Genomic DNA, 25,214 nt, shown 5'->3' on the forward strand with positions numbered 1-25,214 from the left:
TCCTCTTCAATCTGACACATCACGTCAAGAACTCAGTTATCTTTAATGAATTATCAATATACTCTCCCTCTTGTAATCCAAACAAAACAGACAGATTACAGATCACAGGGAAATACTGATGTTCTAGAGTGGTACAAATGGTTACCATGCAAAACCTTTGAGCTCAAATCCATCCACAGGGATCTCAGAACCAAGGCCTTGTCATCTACCAGGGTAAGTGAAAAACTATTCTACTAGGATTCTAGCTCCTATGCTTATTCCAAACAAAACATGTTTGAACATGTCTCTGCCATCAGTAGATGAATGCAGTCGTGTCTTCTCAATCATCCACATGTCTTAGTCTCATTAGATGCCTTCAACAAAAAGGTTAATCATAACAATGACTTCTAAGGGGATCTTCTAGACCAGCTACATTCAAGAGAGAAAATCAGCTCACAGGGAGCTGTTGTTTAGGATGCCAAAGGGGAAAGTCTTGAGAAAATAGATTTTCTCAAAGCGTCATGGTATCGTATCAGGAAGAAATTTTAAGAAAACTTAAAACTAAATTGGTGAAAAAAAGGCCAGGAAGGCAGAACAAAATTTTTCTGCTTCATGACAATATATTTGCTCAATCTTCAAGGGTAGCAAGGACTGTCCTGTTAAAATGGTATTAAGGGTAACACCTTGCCCCATCCATCTTCAGCTCAGATCTTGCCCCTTTAGATTTGTTGTTGTTCCTGGAACTCAAAAAACATTTAAGGGGAACCAATTTGAGACCCTCAAGGATGCCAAAATTGCTTTTCTTATGAAGTATAAAGCAAAGGATACAGAATTCTTTGAGAAAGGGCTATGGAGCTGGAAATATATATAACCTTTAGAATTATATAAAAAATAGAAATGTCGAGAAACAATAGACTCACATTTTGATATTTTTTGTTTAATATAGGTTTACATGATTTTATAATAATACATTATAACTTACCCTCTTAGTTTTTAAAAAATGAGCTACTGAAAAACCCATGGATCACAGACATGTTCCAACACACGCTGGATTAGCACTCTAAATGACTGAACGGCAAACCGTTTTCAGTAAGAAGCTAAGCAGTTTCTTTAACCTCAACACTATTGACACTTTGGCAGAATAATAATTTCTTAGGAAGGTGTCTTAGACCCTGCAGGATGTTTAAAGCACCCTACCCTCTACTCATTAGACAACAGCAGTACCCTTCTAGCTATGACAAGCAAGTGTCTCTTAGCTCTACACAAATATGCCCTGGGGGAATTAATCCGAGCTGAGAACCACTATAAAAATTTTAAATGTGGGAAGGTGGGCGGGGAATGAGGAGCTTATTTCAAGAGCTCAAGGTGAAAGAAAAAGTTTTTAAAATGATGATGGCAACATATGCACAAATGTGCTTGATATAATTGATGTATGGATGTTATAAGAGCTCCAATAAAAATTATTTATAAAATAATAATAAAAGAAATGGAACCAAGCAAAATCAATTAATATCAGTAACATAAGTCAAATAAAGATAAAAATAAATTTAAAAACATCTCAATCAATTCCTATCAAGTTGATGCTGATTCACTGTGACCCTATTGGATAGAGCAGAATTGCCCCAAAAGATTTCCCAGACAGTAAATCTTCAGGGAAGCAATCTCATTCATATCTTGTCTATGAAATAGACTGGCTCTCTTTATGCTAAATACTATCACATGCATTCCCAGAAGCAAGTAATTGAATATACATATTTAATACCACCAAATACAGAATAGAGTGATATTTTTCCAAAGTAGTTCCCAAATCAATGGAGTTCTGGCGGCATAGGTTACAAGTTGGGCTGCTAATGTCAATGTCAGCAATTTGAAACCACCAGTTGCGCCATGGAAGAAAGATGAGACTTTTTTACTTCTGTAAAGATCTTTAGTCTCAGAGATCCACAGGACAGTTCTAATCTGTCCTGCAGGGTCATTGTGAAAGCTGACTCGGTGAGGGAGTTGTTTTCTTTTTGTAGCTCCCAAATTAGGTGTTTTTATAGAAGGGAGAGGATTGGAACAGAACACTAGGTGTACTGGAACAACAGCACTTCACAAAATTATGGAGGCAGAGAAAATTTCCAACAGCATCTATGCAGGCTAACGAAGAAGGTCAGTTTCCAAAGTAAAATTCAGGAAGAAATGATACTGTGAGATTGAAGCCCAATCCATGAAGTCTGAAAACGTTTAGCATTAAATTCTTTCAGAGGGCAAGATTTAAAAGAAGAAGTCAAGGTCTGTGGACCATATGAGAGCTCTAAAAAGTCATACTAACTTCCTGAAATTTCAGGGAAGATAAAGAACACAAGATCCCCTTAAATACAAATCTCCTAAATTAAGCTAAAAAGCTCAACATAAATTTACCTTTAATGATTGATTTCACAATTTCTAGCTTATATCCTACAACACAACTTATTAACTAGGGTAAGTCAGAATAAGTATTTTTTAAGATTCCCATTATGCTTACATAGACCTGACTTTTTCTGAAATCTATGTACTCTTTATAAAGAGTTTAATATAATCTGTTTCACAAATATACAATATGTCTATAAGAATGGCATAGCCACTTATCTGTGCAGATTAAAATAAGTGTACAGCAAGTAAACAAGGTTCACACTACTTTCAAAACACATACAAATACAGACTTACATTTTTTGGCATTCCTTTCGTTCTCCCAACATGGGATCACCCATCTCTCCAAGAATGGTAGCTTCCACTTCATATTGAACAATGAGCGCTTTCTCTGATGGATGTACATCAATATTTCCTCCCTTAACTTTCCTAGAACATGAAAGAACAAAGGTATCTCCAGGTTAAAAACTCACTAAATCTCCTAAGTTTTTATCTAGCAGTTTCTCCCAGAAACAAGGTGGCTGGGCTGACATCTGCATTTGAAGAAAATTTTTTTCTTGACAATTGGGTCAAGCAATAATTCAGTTTCCTCCAACTCTGTACTACATATGTAATTTCTGTCCTGCAGAAAGTACCCTGATGAATAACTCTTCCTGGGAAAAAGACATCATTCAAATATGCATACTTAAGATCAAGCCAATGAAATGTTTTGAATTAGATGTTTTAAAGAGAATGACCTCAACTAAAAGTCAGTAAAGATAAATGCCCCAGAATGCTTTTTAACAAGAAAAATCAAGTGTCAAATAAAAAGATTAGCTAAATCACAAAATAAAATTACTGAATTAAACTGCAATATGATTATAGTGTAAATTCCAGTACCAGTATCTAAATTAAATAACTTTTCAAATTATATCCAATATCACATTTTTGAAAACATGTTTACAGGTAATGTTGTTTAGTCACATAAGTCAAATTATGGTATCATTAGCAGTTTTTATAGAAAGGTTATAAGCACTATTCCAGGGCCCCTAAAGTTAAAGAATTCATTCTTAATTGAAGTAAACTAATCACCAGACAATCACTACTTTTCCCTTGGCCACTTAGAAAACAAACAAAAACCAGACTAAATGCCATCAAGACAATTTTGACATATATTGACGTTATATTACAGAGTAGAAATGTCCTTTGGATTTCTGAGACTGGAAATTTTGAGGAGTAGCTGGTGGGTTCTAACCACTGACCCTGTGGTTAGCAGCCCAACAAGCAATTACTTTAGAAGGTGATAGAATGAGTTGCACTCGAAGAGATCAAGCATTGAAAACAAACACATTTCCTACTCTAGTCAGGTTTAGGGGGCAGGACAGTACGGGTCCTTTAGTCTGATAAGAAGGAATATAATGGATCACACCTTAAATTAACTTTAATTCCATTGAGAAACCCAAAGTTTTAGGAATAATACTTTGATTTATGATGCATGTGTTCAATGCTATTTTTAATGGCCCATTTCCTAGAATTCTTGAAAAGAAGGGTAAGGATCTCAAGCCAGTACTAGGATTCTGATTAAGAGTCAAGTTCAGTATCAGAGTAGACAACAAAGTTCTCCAGAGTATGGGGTCTAGTAGGGAACCACGGTACCTCTGTGAGTTAAGTACTGAACTGCTAACTGCAGCAAGGTTGGTGGCTCGAATCCAGCAGCTGCTTCTTGGGGAAAATTAGACTGTCTGCTTTTGCAAATGTTTACGGTCTCGGAAATCTTCTATAGGTGGAAATTGACTTGCTGGCAGTGGTGATAGGGTCTAGCTAGATTCACAAATAAACTATGAAGGACAAAGCTTATAGGAATAGAAGCAGTGAGGAACCAGGCAGGTCAGTAGATATCAGGGAATTAGAAAATATGATATACAACATAAATTAAAAGGATAGTACAGATTCTAAAAGGTAAAATAAATGGATACAAATTTAGGATTGTGAGCAAAAGCTAGTGAAATCATAGGAATCAAAAGAACGAAGTAGAGAGAGCGGAAAGACATACAATATAGCAAGCACTACAGCAGCTTTTCTCTTAATTACAAGGCAAATTTTTTGTTTCCATGTGAGATGAAGAGCAGCCCTTTCAGTCCTGAACTTCTTAAAATGGAAAGCGGTCACTGTATCCAATGACGGCAGGAGGATAAAACACGTGCTGTACGCGTAGCTTCCTACCACCACTTCCAGTCAGAGCTTCAAACTGGCTCATTCTGGTTTGACCCTCCGCAGAGAATTTACATTTTCACCCCAGATAAACTGGTCAGAACCTGCAGTTTACCAAGATCCTCAGGTGATTGTAATGTACACATAAGCTCTTGTTAGATTGCTGATTCTGGTTCAGTATATCTGGGGAGGAAATTCGCATTTTGAGCAGGGGACTGAAATGGAATGCATCTGTTTGGAAGACCCTGTGTTCAGTGTGTCTTCCCTAGACGAGCAGTCAGGAGGAAATAGACTCATGGACTCTTGTGCTCTGGGTTAAGAGCTTGCCTTTCCCCACAGAAATCAAATCGTTCAAATAACCATACCATCCCTTTTCCATTTCTATTTGTTTTGTGTGTGCGTGTTTTAGAGAGCGTTATCACCAGTGGACATTAGGCAAATCCCGACTCACAGTAACCCCATGTGCTGCAGAGTACAACTGCTCCAATGGAGTTTCCTTGACTGCAGTTTTTCTGAAAGTAGATCCCCAGGCCTTTCCTTGTGTGACTGCTGGATGAGTTCGAACCACCAATCATTAGGTTAATAGAGTGGGCTAATTTAAATTCTTTTATGTCTTTACTACAAAGTAGTTTGTGTATTCTGTAAAAACAGATCACTGAAAGTAGCAAATAAAAAGGAAGCAAATTCAAATATCTAGAGAAAACCATGTATTATTTAGAATAAATACCGCTTTCCCCTAATATCTATAAGTAAACATACAGAGTAGAAACTCTGGAATTTATTTACAGAAAAGCTTATGAGTAGCAAGCCAGTTGGATTAGAACTAATTTGCATTGAACTATATGTAAGATTGATTAAAAACAGTGTTTATATCAATGTGAGCGGCTGATAGACTGTGGGAGGGGTACCTCATGCTCTCCCCAAGCCCTCTTGCCATTGCCATCATATGTTGTCAGGTGCTGTCAAGTCTGCTCCAACTCCTAACGACCCCATGTCCACAGAAAGAAACACTGCCGGTCCTGTGACATCCTCAATTTTTATGTCCGAGCCCAGATGTGACAGCCATTGTTTCAATCAATCCTGTCAAGAGTCTTCCTCTTTTTCACCACCCTTCTACTTTACCAAACAAGATGTCCTCTTCCAGGCACCGAGCGTTATCACTAGTTGACATCCCGACTCACAGTAACCCCATGTGCTACAGAGTAAATCTTGCTATCCTCACTTCTAAGGAGCATTCCGGCTGAACTACTACCATGACGCATTTGTTGATTCTTTTGGCACTCCAAGGCACTGGCAATATTTTTCACCAGCACTATAATTCAAATTCATAATTCTTCGACCCTATTCAATGTCCAAATTTCTCATGCATATGAAATGAATGAAGAAAATGGTCCACCACAGTCCTCAAAGTAACATCCAGGCATTTCAACATTTTAAAGAGGTCTCATGTAGCAGATTTACCCAACGCAATGTGCCATTTGATATTTTGACTGCTGCTTCCATGAGCATTAACTGTGGCTCCCAGCAAGACAAATTCCTTGACAACTCCAACTCTTCTCCGTGTATCTTGATGTTACTGCTGATCCAGTTGTGAAGTTTTTACATTGACTTGTAATTCATGAGGAAGGCTGCAATCCTTGATCTTTCTCATCAACTAGTGCTTCAAATCCTCCTTATTTGCAGAAATTAAGTTTGTGTCATCTGCATTTTGCAGGTTGATAATATACCTTCCTCTAATCCTGATACTGCATTCTTCTTCATAAAATTCAGTTCCTTGGAGTATTTGCTCAGCATACAGATTGAATAAATATAAAGAATACAAATCAGATGCACACCTTTCCTGATTTTAAGCCATGCACGAGTCCCTGAACAAACCCGGTGGCATAGTGGTTATGAGCGGGGCTGCTAACCTCAGGGTCAGCAGTTCAAAACCACCAGCTGCTCTACTGGAGAAAGATGAGGCTTTCTACTACCATAGAGAGTTACAGTCTTAGAAACCCACAAGGTTTTACCTTGCCCTACAGGGCTCATATGAGTCAGAATTGACTCCATGGCAGTGAGTTAGTTTGTGGTTGGAGTATTCCCTTGTTCAATTTACACAACTGCTATGTACAGGTTCTGCATGAGCACAATTGTTATAGAATTCCTATTCTTCTCAAGGTTATCCATAATTTTTTATGATCCAAAATAGTAAAACACAAGCAAAAATCTTTCTAGCATTCTGTGCTTTCAGGCAAGATCTATCTGATATTAGATATTCTCTGTTCTCCATCATCTTCCGAATCTTCACTGAATTTCTGGACACTCATTGCCAATGAAGCAATCAATCATTATAGAATAATCTTCAACAAAATCTTACTAGCAAGTGATATCAATGATACTGTTGTTTAATCATGCATCTGTTAGGTCACCTTTCTTTGAATTGGGTACAAATATGGATCTCTTCCAGTCAGTTGGCCAGGTAGCTGTCTTACAAATTTCTTGGACGTCAGTGCTCCCAGTGCTTCATCAGCTTGTCAAAACATTTCAGCTGGTATTCCATCAATTTTCTAGGGGCTTGTTTTTCATACTTTCAGTGCAGCTTGGATTTCTTCCTTCAGTACCATTTCTTTCTGAGGTACCAATCATGTTACCCGTTGAAATGGTTGAAAGCCATCTAGTTCTTTTTGAAACAGTGACTTTATGTAATCTTTTCATTAGTCAATATTTGACCATAGAATCTTTCAATACTACAACTTGAGGCTTGTAGGGCCTCAAATATATTCCAAAACGCAATTCTAATACACAGTTTAGAAACATAGTGATAAAGCAATATAGTGACGTTAGGGAATATTTTGCCTGTAGAACTTCATATACACAGTCCATACATTCCACTGTAAGCTCATTTATAACTGACATTGAAACAAATGTACAAGACATCGTTATAAAAATATTTAAAAATATTACAGGGCTCTTGGTTGATATACAAAGGTTGAAATTAAAAGACTAACAACAATTTAGTTCTATAGAAGGAAGTGGGTTTGTATGCACCTAGGAACAAGTCTCCAAGGAAAAACATTATGCTTGGTGGTAAATAGTGAAAAGGAGGAGCATCTTCTAAAAGGATGCCCTTAAAGAAAAGGATTGACACAGTGGCTACAACAGTGAGCACAAACAGTAACAATTGTGAAGAACATGTAGCACTGGGCAGTATTTTGTTCTGTTGTATATAAGTTGCTAGGAATATACATAAATCAATGTATTAATTGATTTCAATTTCTATTTTGATTGGTAAAAAAACAGCCCTGCTTGCTTAGATACAATTATGAATTATGTCTGCATACAGCCTATGAAAGACAGATTTCTTTTTTCTTAAGATCATTTTATTGGGGGCTCTTATAACAATCTATACATCAATTGTATCAAGCATATTTGTACATGTAACCATCAACTTTTTCTAAACATTTACTTTCTATTTGAGCCCGTGGTATCAGCTCTTTTTTCCCTTCTTCCCCCTCCCTTCCACCTTTGTGAACCTTGGATAAATTATAAATTATTGTTTTCATATCTTACACCAACCACTGTTTCCCTTCACCCATGTTTTCATTGTTTGTACCCCCTCAGGTGTGTGTGAGTGTGAGTGTGTGTGTGTGTGTTATGTGTCGATCGTTGCAATCAGTTCCCCCTCCCTCCCCTTCTTCCTTCCCTTTCCCCCTACCCTCCAGGTATCGCTACTCCCATTTCCATTCTGAGGGGTTTATCTAACCTGGATTCCATGGGTCATGAGTTTCTGTATCAGTGTACATGCTCCTGTCTAGCCAGAAATGAAAGGTAAGACTGGGGTCATAATAGTGGGGGGTGAGGAAGCCTCAAAGAACCAGAGGAATATTGTATGTTTCATCAGTGCTATACTGCAACCCTGGTTGACTCATCCCTTCCTTGTGACCCTTCTGTGAGGGGATGTCCTATTGTCTACAGATGGGCTTTATGTCTCTGCTCTGACACCCATCATCCTCAACAATGCTTTTTGTTTATTTGTTTTGGGTTTTCTAATGCCTGTTACCTGATCCCATTGACACCTCATGATTAAACATGTGAGCTTCTTCCATGTGGGCTTGATGTCTCTCTGCTAGATGGCTGCTTGTTTAACTTCGAGTCTTTAAGACCCTAGACACTATATCTTCTTCTTTGTCTTCTTTTTTTTTGACACTTTATCTTTTGATAGCCAGGCACCATCAGCTTTCTTCACCACATTTACTTATGTACCCATTTTGGAAAGTCATATTTCTGCTGCACAAATTTTGAGTAAAGTTGATTTTTTCCCACCATAATAATGTGTCCCACTCAAAATTATATTTGCATGATCACAAAATTCATAATAGTATTTCAAGAACTAGATAACAAATTTAGGCCACTGTTGGAATAAACTTGTTTTCTATTTGAAACATCTGATTATAAAGATTAAATTGGAATCTTTTAATTGTCCGAGAATATATTTTTCTACCAATTGTGGAAAACAGTAACATCAGTAATAACTCCCTCCCCCTTTTTTAATGTGAATAAGAATGCTGGACCCAAAAATGTGCTAAATTAACTTTTTTTTTTAAATCTCAATGAAAAATCAGGCTTCACAGAGTGATATAAATTATACCTCTATGACACAACTCATCGTGACCCTGAAGGACTGAGTAGAACTGTCCCACGGGTTTCCAAACCTGTAAGTCTTTAGGAAATCAGACTGCCACACTTTTCTCCCTCAGAGTGACTGCCGGGTTCCAACCACCGGCTGTTTGCTCTTAATCACTCTGCCACCTGGGCTCCTCCTAAACCACATGTTAAACTGTAAGACTTCAGAGTGATATGACATATACCTTCCATAGTACATGTGTTGAACTGACATTTTGAGTGCAGTGTTCTTAATGACTAATTTTGAAGCAGATCCAGATGCTTCTGCATTTCATGTGGTTAGTGATATCATACCTATAGTAGATATTAAGTATTGACAAACACTGTATTAGATTCATCATAAATTTTCTTGAGAGACAAAAACTTTACTACTTAATTTTTCAGGAAGCAGATACTTTTAAATAACTTAATGCTCTCAGGATAATTTATTATAAATTTTAAACATTTTATCAAATAATAAAACAAATGAGCAGTGGTAAATTTACACTACACAAGTGACCCATTGTAGCAAGTGTTCAGACTACTGTCTATGATCTATGGCAGGATTATTCAGCACCTATTTCACAAATATCTAACCTATTAGTTGTGTACAGTCAACTGACCTTTGTTACCTGGCAGCCTGGCATATTAATGCATCTCCCAGAGTGGACCTAGATATGGCACAATAGGATGTTGACAGGGAGAACATTATCCACTCCTTTTATCCTGACCAATACTGGGCAAGACCCCAGGAGACACTGGGAGGACAAAGTGAAAGCCTACAAAACACCCCTGGAAGCAGCAGTCAAGAAATCGAATGACACTGCACTGGGCAGAGTTGCTGCAAAAATACCTCTTTTAAGTACATTTACACAGTTTTTAAATATTCTCTCTTTTGAAGCCAGTTACCTCTCCTTTGTTCCCCAACACATAAATAAAAGAAATACTTTGTGAAATAGTACTTATTCTTACTGTGTGAGATTAATTCTATAATATATAAAACTCACCGATCATGTTCCTGAAGTTTGGAAATAAACCCTAATTTATATTGAATACTCTTCTTCATCATCAATTTGCATGTACTTGAAGCTGTATTTCTAGGCTTTAAAATTTTTATTCAATTGGTCTTTTGAGCTATTATTATATCAATACTACAATCTGAATTTAAAATATCTTGATATTTAGTAAAGGAAGTTCCTACCTTCAGCTCTAGCTTTTCTTCAAAAGTTTCTTGGGATTCTAGGACCTTTGCTATTCAACTTAAAAATTTTAACATCATGTGTGAACTTGCATGAAATGTCTACTAGGACTTTTAATTGGGATGTCAGGAACTCATAGACTGATTAAGGCACCATCTACACACACGGGCTGCACTATTGCAAGGTCAGCAGTTCAATTCTACCAGTCTACTCCATGGGAGAAAAAACGATTCTGCCCTGTCCTATGATGTCCCTATGAGTCATCATTTACTCAATGATAGATTTCATGCTGTTATTTACTTTTGTATATTTTTTCTAACTTATTTTTAAAAACAGTATATCAAAATACTTTTGGGGGTAGCTATGTAGATTTTTATGTCCAGCAATGTGCTTGACACCTTAGTATGAATGCCAATATTATGAACATTATTTTAGATTTCCCATTTAAGTAACTGTACAGTTGCCGGGGCAGTGAATTATTTAATTTGGCTCTTCTAGCCAAAGCCTCAATACCTTCCATCAGATGACTTTTTATTGCATGCAACTGGATAAGAAGTCTGAGAAGCTACTGATCCGATTCACCAGCGTAATTGTGAACAGGATTCATTGGCAGGTCATCCTGTTGGGTATAAACGGAGCCCTGTGCAAAGCAGGGGAGGAGGCTTGAGTGCTAGGATGAGCCATGAGCGGAGTGCAACCTGCAGCCCTAACACTGCTGCCCAGTGGACCTCCTGCAGGGAGAAGACAGCTGTGTCAGCAGAGGAGCAGTGAGCGCTGGACTTGCCAGCGCTGGAGCAAGTAATGCCGCTGAGCGCTTCTCAACAGGAGGCTGGCTTTGCAGTGAGGTGTCTCTGGGCACTGAATTGGGGGAGTTGGTCTGGTTGACCCTGAAAGAACTTTTAAGTTGTCCTGAAGCCAACTGTACCCTGAGCATTTCTCACGAGCATTACAACGTGCTGACTTCCGTAAAACCCTAAAATTATTAATCTCTGTAAGTTCTGTGAAGCCACTGCAAGGAATATTACAACCTTAATGAAAAAGTAGGTAGTATTGTTTGATACAACTCAATTGTTTATAAATAGTTTATTTTCTTCTCTTCATTTCCTTCCTTTATAACTTTTCTTTACCTGTTCAGGCCCTCTGTTGAAATATTGAGATGGCTATCATAGGCATCTGTGATCGATTGTTTATGAAGGTATTGCTTCTAAAGTCTCCCCATTCAATGTTTAAATAATAATTCCTTTTTATTTTTGGTTTGAGTGTTCATTTTTTTCCTTTAATAAATGTGCACTGAATGTAATCAAATGTTTTCCCCATCCACGGGGATGTCCATTTGTTGTTCTTTATTAATGTACTGACTTAAATTGATTAAACACATTAGCCTATACTTATATTCCTGAAATGAACACGTGGATAATGCTGTATTTTAACACACTCCCCGTTAAGTCTGGATTTTTGTTCATCAATGATACTGGCCTGAAATTTTCCTTTTAAGTATTGTCTTTTTCTGGTTTTCATATGGAGGTTATTCTAAAATCCTACAATGAGTTAGGAATATTCACTCTTTCAATATTTCGCATGAGAAAAATAACGCACTGCCATCAAGTCAATGCTGACTCACGGGGATCCACTGTGCGTTCCTGAAACTGTGACTGCTTATGGGGGTAGAAAGCCTAGTCTTTCTCATGTAGAGCTGCTACCGGCTAATGCAATCACAGCCTATGCCCAGCCACTGCACCAGCAGGACTCCATTTCCCTGGAAGAGCTGTATAAAACGGAAATCATCTGTTCCTGGAATATTTGGTAGACTTGAATTTGACACTCTCTAGATGTGGTAGTATTGATCAGCATGAGAAAGCACTCTTGATTTTTACCATGCTATTTCTCTTGAAGTTAATATAGCCACTCTAGCCTTCTCATGTTTAAAGTTTGCATCTATTTGTTTTCAACTTATGTGTATCTTTATATAAAAATTAATTTCTTAATGTAGAATATAATTGGAGTTTGCTTTTTTAACATATTGATCATCTTTACTTTTATATTAAAGTGTTAAAAGTTATGCTGTAACACAGTCACTAGCTACATAGGTCTATTTAAAATTAAATTTCAATCAATTACATTTTAAAAATAGTTAAAAATGAACTCCATTAACTGCATTAGCTATACTTAAGTGCTTACTGTACAGCTAGGGCTTACTATATTGGTCAATGTAGTTATGATACTCCTGTTATTGAAGAAAATTCTATTACAACACACTGCTTTAGCTCATTAACATTTCAGATAGCAATTGATAGGGTTGAACCCTTATTTACCATTTAAATTATTTTGTTTGACACCTCTGTATTTTGTTCTATTTTATCTTGTCCTTTGGGATTATTGGAAAAATAATTAATTTCACATTTTTGTGTCTACATATTGCTTAGCTACACTTTAAAAAATTCATTCTTTGGTAGTTTTAGGGAAAAGGACATTTCTAGTGTTTCCCAAAGCAGGCCATACTGCTGCCTGGGGGTGGGGTGGAGGCTCTAGAACAATCCAGCGGGACTGCAAAATCAGAAACCTACACTACCCTGGACTGTGGTTATCATACAAGTGCTTAATTGCTGGCAGGCACTGAGTTGTTTTTTTGGTTTTTTTTCTGAAAAGGGGGCAGTAGAACAAATAAGTTTGGGAACCTTTACTTTGGGCTAACTTTGTGTGTGTGTGTGTGTGTGTGTGTGTGTGTGTGTAGTGTACTTAAAATTTAATATTATACTACTGCTAACCCCTCCTTCTCACCATGATGCATTGTGTTCTAATTCTATATACCATAGCACACGAAATTTTTTGCTATGAAATTCTGTGAATTTTAAAGAAATTAGGATCAGAAGAGAATCTTTTACAGTTACCCAAATATGTATAATTGTTGATGTTCTTTAATGGAATGACACCAAAAGAGGTTTTGTATTTCTGCTTATAATAGTTAATGATAGGGGATTGGAGAATTAGGTAAGTCAAAGAAATACTCCTTCTAAGAAAATAGAAGTAGCCAGGAACCCAAACATACACATATATATGGGTAGTATGTGCATGTATGTATCAGCATGAGGAAAAACAGTGCTAAGGTTCAGGAGAATATAGAGATAAAGAAAAGCAAGTCTGAGATTTGAGGCTGTTTTTCCCTAAAAGTAGATGCTTGCTACTTCCTAAAGAGCTGCCTGAATGGATGAAAATGTTTTAATAGGCTTGTGTAGCTAGCGACACTAAAACCGGAGGCTAGCATGCTGAAGAACAGTCCTACCAAAGCTCCAAGTTGTGGTACAAGAAAGCTACACTTTAGATAAGAGTGAAACGTCTCATTGGTCCCCGGAGAAGGACCTCATTCTTGGAAAAGTGGAGGTGCAGTGCAAAAGAGGAAGGCTCTATCGGAATAACTGGAGAATTCTGTACTTTACTTTCAGTAATGCAATGTCTAGATGAATGAGAACAGAGTGCACTTGGACCATAAACCAATAAGACCCAATAACTCTACCCAACAACTTTAGAATACACATTCTTCTTAAGTATACATTGGACAGTCTCCAGCTAGACCATATGTTACAACACACAAGAAGTCTTACATTTAAATGATTAAAATCATTCCAAGACTTTCTGACCACATGGAATTTTAGGTGGAAATAACAGAAGGAAAGCATAACAATTCACAAATTTATGGACAGTAAGATATTCTGAAATAATCAAAGTGTTGAAGACAACTCAAAATATACTTTGAGAAGAATGAAAACCAAGAACAACACATAGAAACATTTGGGATGCAATAAAAACAGAGGTCAGAGGGAAAGTTAAGCTGCAAATGCCTTCATTCAAGAGGAAGGAAGACCCCACATCAATAACATAAATATATACTTTGAGAACTTAAAATGTGGAGATAAACAAAATACAAGCTAGAGAATAGAAAAATAGACAAAATCAAGGAAAACAAAATTTGGTTCTTTATGAAAGCTCAACAAAATAGGTAAACATTTGGTTAGACTAAGAAAAAAGACTAAAATTACTAAAAAGTACTACTCCTTTTACTGAAATAAGAAGGAATACAATTGGATACCATAAAAACTGTACACCAGAAAATTAGATATCCTAGATGAAATGAACCAATTTGTATAAACACATGAATCACAAAAACTGACAGAAGAAACAAGAGAAAATTGAAATAGACTGTGGTAGTTACATAATTTGGTGTCAACTTGAAGTATAGGGGTGGAGATGAGCCTGCCAATCAAGTCACAGCCTGAAGGTATCTTGTGTGGACATGACCTTCTCATAAGGAAGGTCCTGGGAACCTCTCCTCCTCTATCTGCCTTCCCCTGCCTGTTGACGCCACATGGTGACCTGCAGGAGTCCTGGAGATGTGCATACCACCACTGGATCCACAAGACTTTTCACCCACAGGCCTGTGATCTCCTGCATTTTGTATCATTACATGTGGCTGTGTGAGTCTAAAGAGGGATTTATGAACTAGTATCGAACTTATGGACTTGATCTGGACTGGCCTGGGATCTTTGCTTGATGTATAATTACTACTTGATATAAAACTCTCTCTTACACATGACTGTCACTGGATTAGTTTCTCTAGTCAATCCAGCCTAACACAAAGTCCTATAACAAGAATTGGAATCAGTAATCAGATGCCCCTTCCAAAATAAATAAATAAAATCCAAAGGCCAGATGACTTTCCAGGGAATTCTACCACATACTTAAAGATGAATTGACATCTCTTCTTAAAATCTTCCAAAATAGAGAGTACTTCCTAATTTATTCTCTAAGACCAGCATTACCTTGATACCAAAATAAGAAGAGAGACACCACGAGAAAAACTACAGGCCAAAATAGCTTATGAATATCGATACAAAAGTCATCAACAAAATGCTAACAAGCCACCACAGCAGAATATTGAAAGGATCATACCCCACAAACAAATGAGATTCATCCCAGGAATGGAAGGGGGCACAACATTAGAAAATCTGTCAATGTAACACAATTATTAGGATAAAGGGAATAAAACACATTGTTATCGCAATGCAGAAAAATATTTGACAAAATCCAGCATGCATTCGTAATAACATTGAACAAATTAGGAATAAAAGGGACCTTCTTCAAGATGATAAAAGACATATATGAAAAATTTACATTTGACATCAAACTTAATGGTGAGATTGATAGATTTCTCCTTAATTTTAGGAACACGATGATATCTACTTTTTATTATTATTTATTAAATACTTTTATTACATCTCTTATCACAATTCATACATTCCTCCAGTGTATCAAGCACATTTGCACATAAGCTGCCATCATCATTTTCAAAGCATTCTCTTCCCACTTGAGGCCCTGATATCAACTCCCCGTTTCTACACCCTCTCCCCCACCCACCCTCCCTCACAAGCCCTTGATAAGTTATAGATTATTATTTTCATCTTAGATCATCCTCCATCGTTCTTCACCCACTTTTCTGTTGTTAGTCCCCCTGAGAGGGGATTATAGATTGATCCTGGTGATCCATTCCCCCTTTCTACCCCCACCCTCCCCTAATCCTCCTGATATCTCTACTGTCATTGTTGGCCCTAGGGGTGTTATCTATCCTGGATTCCCTGTGTTTCAGGATCTTATCTATAGCAGTGCACATGTTCTCCTCTAATCCAATTTGTAAGGTAGAACTGAGGTCAGGATAGTGGGGGGAAGGAAGCACCAAAGAACTAGAGGAAAGTTGTGCGTTTCATCAATGCTATGCTGCACCCCGACTCGCTCATTTCTTCCCTGTGACCCTCTGTAGTGGTTGTCCAATTGTCTACAGATTGGCATTAGGTCTCCACTCCATGCCCTCCACCTCCCATTCACCTAGTGGGGCTTAATCAAAGGCAATGTAACAGCGAGGAATTACTAAACCCAAATGAAGGCCGAGCATAATAGTGGGACAAGAGGAAAGTAAAAAGAAATAGAGGAAAGAACCAGGAGGCCAAGGACATTTATAGAGGTCTAAATACAGGCATGTATATATGTGTGTGTGTGTGTGTATATATATATACACACACGCATGCCTGTATTTAGGGACTAGAACAATGTACTCATATCTATAATGTTAAGAATTAAGGTGTCAGATGAACATTGGGCCTCTCCTCAAGTACTCCCTCAGTGCAAGAACACTTTGCTCAAATAATCTGGCATTCTGTGCTCACCTTCCTGACACAATCACTGAAGACAAAATGGATGCATAAGTAAATGTGGTGAAGAAAGCTAATGGTACCCAGCTATAGAAAGATAAGTGTCTGGAGTCTTAAAGGCTTGAAGATAAACAAGTGGCCATCTAGCTCAGAAGCAACAGAGCCCACATGGAAGCAGCACACAAGCCTCTGTGATCATGGGGTGTTCATGGGATCAGGTACCAGGCATAAGACCCAGAACAATATCTACTTTTATCTTTTCTTTTCTGCTTTATTATTTCTAATCAACATTTTACTAAAATCGTAGGCAATAAAAATAAATTAAAGAGATCCAAATTGGGAAGTAATAAATAAAACCATCTCTATTCATAAATGGCATGGTCTTTTGTGTAAAAATTCCTGAAGAATCCAAAAAATAATATCTGGAAAAAAATGGTTAGACCTAATATATAAAAATCATTCAAGTTTCAGAGTATAAGAGAAAAAATAAAAATAATTTTTATTTCTAGAACTAACAATGAAAAAGGAAACAAAAAAATTAAACTGATCAAGGGTTCATGAGGGAGTGGGGAAAAGGGAGGGAAGGGAAAATGAGGAGCTGATATCAAGGGCTCAAGAAGAAAGCAAATATTTTGAGAATGATGATGGCAACAAATGTACAAATGTGCTTGACACAATGGATGGATGTATAGATTGTGATAAGAGTGGTATGAGCCCTCACATATTTTATTTAAAAATTAAACTGATAATAACATAAAAGTAATGAAATACACAGGAATATATTTAATTATAAAGGTATGAAGCTTCTGCCATGAAAACAACAGATTATTGCTGAAAGAAATTAAATAGGGCCTAAATAAATGGAAAGACATCCATTGTCCTTGTATTGGATTATGTAAGGTTGTTATGATGAATATATCCTTCCAAATAACTTACAGAATCAATGCAATACACATTGGCATCCCAATGGTCTTATTTATAAAAATGGAAAACTCAATCTTAAAATTCACACAGAAATGTAAGGGAGCCTGAAAAATCAAAGCAACCTTGAAAAAGGAGAAGGAAGTTGATTTCTTAGTTTTAAACTTAATGCAAATCTACAGTAAGCAAAAGTATGTTACTGGTATAAGGATAGACATATAGATTAATGGAATATAACTGAGTCCAGAAATATATCCCAACATGGACAAATGATTTTCAACTAGAGTGATAAGACTATCCCATGGGTTAAAATAGTGTTTTCAACAAATGGTACTGGGACATATCAGTATCTATGTACAAGAATCAAGTTGGGCTCTTACCCTCATACCATGTATAAAAATTAATCCAAAATGTATTAAACTCCAAATTTGAGTGATAATTATTAAAATTTTAGAAGAAAAGAGAAAGATAATTCTTCATGACCCTGAAATAGGCAGTAGTTTCTTAATATGGCACTAAAAGTACAAGCAACAAAAGAAAATATCAGTAGGTTATATTTCTGACTAGGGCTGCCTTTAATCAAGTATTTCATCAGTATACATAGTGTCTGCAGGTACATTATATTCTCCAACCTACTCATTATTTATAATAAATAAGATAATTTGAACCTCATTGTATTATGTTTGTATTTTGATTTTAAAATGGTGAAGAAAAATAAAATCCCAAAACTATAATATTGGGCCCTCTCAAGAACCAAAGGTATTAAGTGGTAGAGAAATGTTTACAACTCACAGTATTTTATAAAGTGAAGGAAAAAAGATAAACCAATCTGAAAAATCATAATCCAGCACCCACCAAAATACAAAGAATTTCCCTATTCTCTCTATCCTCTTCTAGGTCCTTATACAAAATTGGCATTATACACACGTGGGGGACTGCAGCCTATATCAGCAATAGAGTTCCGTTCAGTGGCTGCTTGCCACCTGGTGGGTGTTCCCTGGGTGTCCCAGAATCCATGTGGCACAGTGGGCCTTTACTTCCTCACCATCCTGGAGTCCAAGGGGGTTGGTGGTGGTATGGTGTTTGAGTGCTGCTTGCCACTCATCACTTACTGCTGCTGGCCCTGGGCAAGGACCCGACTCGTCCTCTCTCCACCACAGACACACAGCCCCATGCAGCCCCCTTTGTCTTCCCCACTGACCTTGATGGCACTTTGAGCTCTCCTCTATTCTTCCCCTGAACACTCCCAAATGCATCACCCCACTGTCATCCCACACCCTCTGTGGATGGACCAAAATGTTGTGGACAAACAGGTGAAGGCATTCTGTGACCAGCCAGCCATGGTGCCCTGTGGGTCACATTCCTCACCTGGGCTTCAGTAATCATTTGGGATGGCACATGCAGAATGCTCTGAGCCTGTCTGCAGCCTCATGCGGGACCTGGACAATCACAAGTGCCATCTGGGTTGTTTTTTTCCCAAAGTTCTGAGAAATAGGAAATACTGGATAACAAAATAGTGCAGAAGTGTCCATTAGTGTATGTGTACTTTTTCTTACATAAAGAATAACACTTCTAGATGAACTAAAATGTTTAACATAATATTACAGTAAGAACAACATTTTGATGCACATTGCACAGGAGGATCTGTTTGTTCTTATAAACCTCAAATTTTTAGTAGAATATATGTACCTTGAATTTTTAATAGAATAGGCTTTATGGGAGATGGTTATTTATGTTTTTTATTTAAAATAAATATTTAAATACATTACCCCACTGATGTCTCAATTTTTAGTAATTTTATTTTCATTTGTTTTGATTATTGACACTCACTAATAGTTTCTGCATTTTCCACCCTAGGCTTATACTAGAGTCAAACAGTTTTTCTGGTTTCCCAGGTAATAATTAGGTACCTTGGCTTATACTCGGGTATAAATTGGTTTATACGCTGTGCTGAAAAACTCAGTTTATACACGAGTATATACGGTAGGTATCTGTTTTTGCAGTGTCAGGGGACAAGATATACTCTGGGAAATACTGATCTAAATGAATTAATATGCCTTGAAACCATTCTTGATTCCTTCTTTACATCCTTCTCCCACATATAATAAATAACTAAATTTAAGTATATATACAACTATCTAAGAAGGTTCTTCATCTCTTATCTATTACTTTGTCATGTTGTACTGGCTATGATGCTGGAAGCTATACCACCAGTTACTTCAAATACCAGCAGGGTTATCTAGAGTAGACAGGTCAGCACAGCTTCCAGACTAAGATAAATTAGGAAGAAGGAATAGGATGGCCACTTCTGAGGCATTAGCTACTGAACATGTTTGGAAGAGTAGCAAAACAGTTTGATACAGTTTCAGGAAATGAGCCACTCATGTTGGAAGGTACTCAAAACGTAATGGGGGAAGAGTTGCCACCTCAAAGTAGAGTTAATCTTAATGACACAGAGGAAGCAAAGATTTGGGGACCTTCATTTAAAGAGGAGTATGACACAAAATGAAAAGAAAATCTGGCTGCAAACATCCATTAATAATTGGAATGTGATCGGTTCCCCCTTTCTGAATGGGTTATCTGATCTGGATCTCCTGTGTCTCTAGTTCCTATGTGTACCAATGTACATCCTCTGGTCTAGCCAGATTTGTAAGGTAGAATTGGGATCATGATAGTGGGGGGAGGATGTATTTAAGAACTGGAAGAAAGTTGTATGTTTCATTGTTGCTATCCTGCACCCTAACTGGCTCATCTCCTCCCCACAACCCTTCAGTAATGGGTGTCCGGTTGGCTACTGATGGGCTTTGAGTCTCCTCTCTGCAATCACCCTCATTTACAGTGATATGATTTTTTATTCATTGATACCTGATACCTGATCCCTTCAACACCTCCTGGTCACAAGGATCTACATATAACACCCTCCCTGGGGAATGGACAACAGAAAAGTAGGTGAAGGGAGATGTCGGACAGTTTAAGATATGACAAAATAATAATAATTTATGAAATATGAAGGGTTCATGAGGGGGGGGGAGGGGGGGGGAAGGAGGAGCTGATCTTAAGAGCTCAAGTAGAAAGCAGAATGATGACGGCAGCAGATGTGCAGATGCACTTGACACATGGATATAAACGTGGACTGTGATAAGAATGTATGAGCCCCCAATAAAATGATTAAAAATAATAATTGGAATGTGTAATATACATTATATGAATCTCGGAAAATTGAAAGTTGTCAAAAATGAAATAAAATGCATAAAGATCAATTTCTTAAGTATTACCTAAGCATTGCTAAACTAAAATGGACTGGAATCTACCATTTTGCATCAGACGATTATGTTGTTAAAGTTTTTAGGTGCTATCGAGTCGGTTCCCACCAATAACAACCCTGTGTGCAACAGAGTGAAACACCAGGTGATCCAGTGCAGTCCCCACAATGTTGCAGCCACTGTCAATCCATCATGTCGAGGGCCTTCCTCTTTTGCACTGTCCCTCGACCAAGCATGATGTCCTTTTCCATGGACCGGTCTTTCCAGATGCCATGTCCGAGAGGCACGAGACAAAGTTTTGCCCTACTTGCTTCTGAGAAGTATTCTGGCTGCACTTCTTCTAAGACAGATTTGTTCGTTCATTTGGCGATCGTGGTACTTTCAACACTCCTCCCCAGAACCATAATTCAAATGCATTGGTTCTTCTTTGGTCTTCTTTAGTCAATGCCCAACACTTGCATGCATATTGAAAATACCATGGTTTGGGTCAGGCACCTCCCCGTTTTTTATGACTTATTATGTCAGAGAAATGCCATCAAATTCATGATCAAAAAGAACATTTCAAGATCTATCTTGAAGAGCAATGCTGTCTGTGAAACACTATATACTTACAAGGACTATCAACTAATATGACTTTAACTCAAATTAAAGTCAAAGATGAAAAAATAGAAGAATGCTTCAATTTCCTTATATGCATTTGAAAGATGGATATTAAAATAAGAAGCCCAAGGAAATATCGATGCATTTGAATTATGATGGTGAAGAATGTTGAAGTCCTACGGACTGCCCAAAGAACAAACATATCTGTCTTGTAAGAATACAGACAGAATTCCCCTTAAACAGAAGGATGGTGAGATCTCATCTCATGTACTTTTTGACATGCTATCAGTTGAGACCAGTCCCTGGAAAAGGACACCATGCTTGGTGAAACAGAAGTGTAGTGTAAAAGAGGAAGACTTTTTGCGAAATAGATTTGACACAGTGACTGCAACAAGGGGTTCACACATAACAAAAATTGTGGGGATGGCACAAGATTCACAATGTTGTGCTCTGTTGTGCATCAGGTCACTGTGAGCTGGAATATTGAACGCACCATGGGTTTCCAGAAGAACAAACAGACTTGTCTTGGGAAAAGTACAGCCAGAATGCCCTTGAGATCAAGGTTGGGGAGACGTTATCTCAAGTGCTCTGGACCAGTTACCAGTCCCTGCAGAGAGTGAGCAAAAAAGAGGACAACCTCAACAAGATAGACTGACACAGTGGCTCCAACAAGGGACTCAACCATAATTGTGAGGATGACACAGAATCGGACACTGTTTTGTTCTACTGCGCATAGGGTCACAATATATTTGGTTTGGGTTTTAGATGGACTCAAAACACTAACTGGTAGCAAAATTTTGATTCTATAATCTACTACACACGTAAACATATGCAAGTATTATGCACACAGACATTCGCAAAGAGACTAGAGATTTCTCAATGAAATTAAATAACACAATGTAAATGAAAGCACAAGATCTTACTAAAAACAATGTGAAATCCAAAATTATTCTAAAAGGAACATATGTAATCATTAACAAAAAACTGATAATAAAAATAGAAGGTATTGCCAGACATCATAAAACTTTTTCCATCATGTGTGTATACCTACCGTAAGCTGCATGCTTCTAACTGAAAGGAACCAATACAAACATTTTCTTCCTTATATTATTAACGTTAGAGTATAGTGAGAAGTGTGTTTTTCTGCCTTACCAGCTTCTGACTTTCTTTTACTTTCAAACATTATAGAACTGGTTCTGTTTTATTGATTGAACTTCAAATAATATAGCTTTAAAGGTAAGCAACGGGTTGGGAATTAAAGAGCAGAGTATGAATATGGGTCTATACTGGGTCCGAACAAACCCCAACTCACTGCCATGGCGTCGATGCTGACTAATAGCAGCCCTACAGGACAGGGTAAAACGGCCCTTGTAGGTTTCAGAGTCTGTGATTCTTTATGGGAGTAGAAAGCCCTCTCTGGCATGAGAGCAGCTGGTGGTTTTGAACTGCAGCCCTTAGGGATCACAGTCTAATGCTTAGCCACCACACCACCTGGGCTCCCCTACTGGCACAATAGTCCCTAAAAATTTACTTCTGCATACATGAAAACAGGGTAGTCCAATATGTAATACTATAATTAACGGCTCCTTGCAGTAAGACAAACTAGAAGGAAAAAGAATGTATCTTCTGCCTGAATCTTTAATTCACTGTATTTTAAAAGAATAACGTGCGTCATAGTAAAGATATAAAACTTTTTACACATATACGTTGTCACTGATTTGTTTTTCTAGTCAAACCAGTCTAACACACGTCTAAGCAATATTCAGCTAGGAAACCAATACTGACTCTATACTTGCTATAATTAAATATCTCCATTATTGTTCATTTTGTCAGTTTTTCATATATCATTATATAAACGTGAAAGGTAGGCAACATATGCAAAGGCAATGTATTTGATTTTGATTTTGTTTATTTTTACAATTGTTTGAATCCACTTGAGTCCATTAATGCATAGAAGATTTTTTGGTAATGATTAGAGCCCCGCAAGCCAGGATAGATAGATGATAGATAGATAGATAGATATAAATAGTCAATAAAAACATAACATGCCTTGAAATAACATGCACCTTACAGGTTACCTTACCCACACTTTATATCTTTTTAAAGTATTTCCCTATTTAGTCCTCCTAGCTCTCATAAGGTAACAGATGACCCAATTCTGGATGACAAAACTGTGTTCAAAAGAATACAAATGACAATCCCAGAATATTTTCTGAATTATGAGCAGGATTTAACTGAAAATGGAGAGTTAGGTCACTGCGAATTCTTGGTCCTTTACATCAGGGATGAATTTATCTTTGACAGAGGTCAAATAATCCCAACAGACTCTAATTTCCTTGAAAGAGCAATTGATATTACAATTAATCTTGGATTAAAGAAATGAATGACGACCTGGCTCCACCTCAATCTCCTTAACAAACCTCTGGGTTATTTATGAACCTCCTATGAAAAATGACATTGTATTGGATGTATGACGATCAAAAGGACGAGGAAGGCAGGAAATGGATTGGAAACCCTCCTAAAAACGACCTCCTAGGGAAGAAAGGCGGACCGCTTCTTCTCTCTTCAAAGGAGGCAGCAGGAGAATGAACCCCAAACCGAAATTGGAGGCGCGCAACCACCCCCTCCCACCCCCATTTCCTTACCTCATTCCCATATTCCCACGGGATTTATGTACTAAGGAAAAGGAAGAGTCAGGAGGAAGCAGCAAAAAAGCCGCGGTTTAGCCCGCCCCCTCCCAACAATGTAGCAAGGAAACCATCCTCCGGTGCAGCCGCCTCGCCAGGTAGGAGGCTCAGGCTCCGTGCACACGCCCAAAGGGCCCTCTGCTCCTGCCCTGATTCACCTTCCCCCTCTCAGGGGAGCCCCTGGCGTCCCCATCCTCCTCCTCAAGCGTCCAGCTTCGCGCAAACGCCTCCTGGCCGCCCAGTGACAGCGCCAGGGCCAGGCACCCAGCACGGGGAGTGTCACCTTTTGAGATATCTGGCGTCCTCCCCTTGCATGGCGGCGGCGGCGGCGGCGCGGGGGGCCGATGAGTGATCTGAGGGAGGCAGGCAAGGCTACTTCCGGGGACAGTGGCCAAAGGCCCCCACACCCAAAGGTGATGACAGTCCTGGGGCCTGCAAGGCGGGGCGGCGGGGCTGCGGTTACCACGGTGAAGGCCGTCGGCTCCTCCCACAGCGCCAGGCTCCCCAACGCGGCAGCAGCGCAGACCCGCCCAGAAGAGCCTCCGCGGGGCCCGCCCCAGGGCGCATGCGCCCGCCGGCCCGCACCGACGTGCGTGCGCAGGCTCGGCACGCTGGCCCCAGCCACTCCGACCCCGCCCCCGTGCATGCGGCCGCCAGGTTGGGGTGCCCGTGTGGGCTTCTGCGGTTAAGTTGAGTCTCCCGTAGACCACATGCTCGAGGATGGGAATGGAGGGTTCTTCTAGTCTGCATGGTTAGAATTTCAGGTAATTAGCTCGCAAAGGGTAGAGAGGAGCCCATTATTTTTTGGAGAATGTTCACCTGTATTGAGGTTTTTAGGGGGGCAATGTGGGAAAACTGACAAATCTGTCATTTTCTGGTATCCTAAATCTAGAATTAAACCCCCCACCACACACACACACACACACACACACACACACACACAGAAGAAAACGAAACAAACAGCTCCTGAAATTCCAGGTCCCTTACTAATTGTCCCCAACTCAAGATACTTTTAGAATTGTTTCTTCTGATAAAGGTAAATGTTGGGAATATAGACCATGGGGGAAAGTGCTGTTTTAAAACATGGGAATTAAGTGTCTTCTGTTTTCAGATAGGTTCATAAGGAAGTCAGCTATCATACCT

The 25,214-nt window shown here is 38.4% G+C and overlaps 1 protein-coding gene across 1 annotated transcript in view; it reads right to left on the reverse strand.

The window, feature by feature from the left end:
• Positions 1–24,591, reverse strand: part of KIFAP3 (kinesin associated protein 3) — a 168,027-nt gene extending 143,436 nt beyond the window's left edge. Inside the window, exons 1-2 of the mRNA XM_075564772.1 lie at positions 24,355–24,591; positions 2,668–2,799 (exon numbers count right to left, since the gene is read on the reverse strand). Coding sequence (XP_075420887.1) covers positions 2,668–2,799; positions 24,355–24,386 — 164 coding nt within the window. The 5' untranslated portion in view covers positions 24,387–24,591. The remainder of the gene's footprint in view (positions 1–2,667; positions 2,800–24,354) is intronic.
• Positions 24,592–25,214: the final 623 nt, after the last annotated feature.

The sequence above is a fragment of the Tenrec ecaudatus genome, chromosome 1, assembly GCF_050624435.1.
Source record: "Tenrec ecaudatus isolate mTenEca1 chromosome 1, mTenEca1.hap1, whole genome shotgun sequence".
Taxonomy (NCBI): domain Eukaryota; kingdom Metazoa; phylum Chordata; class Mammalia; order Afrosoricida; family Tenrecidae; genus Tenrec; species Tenrec ecaudatus.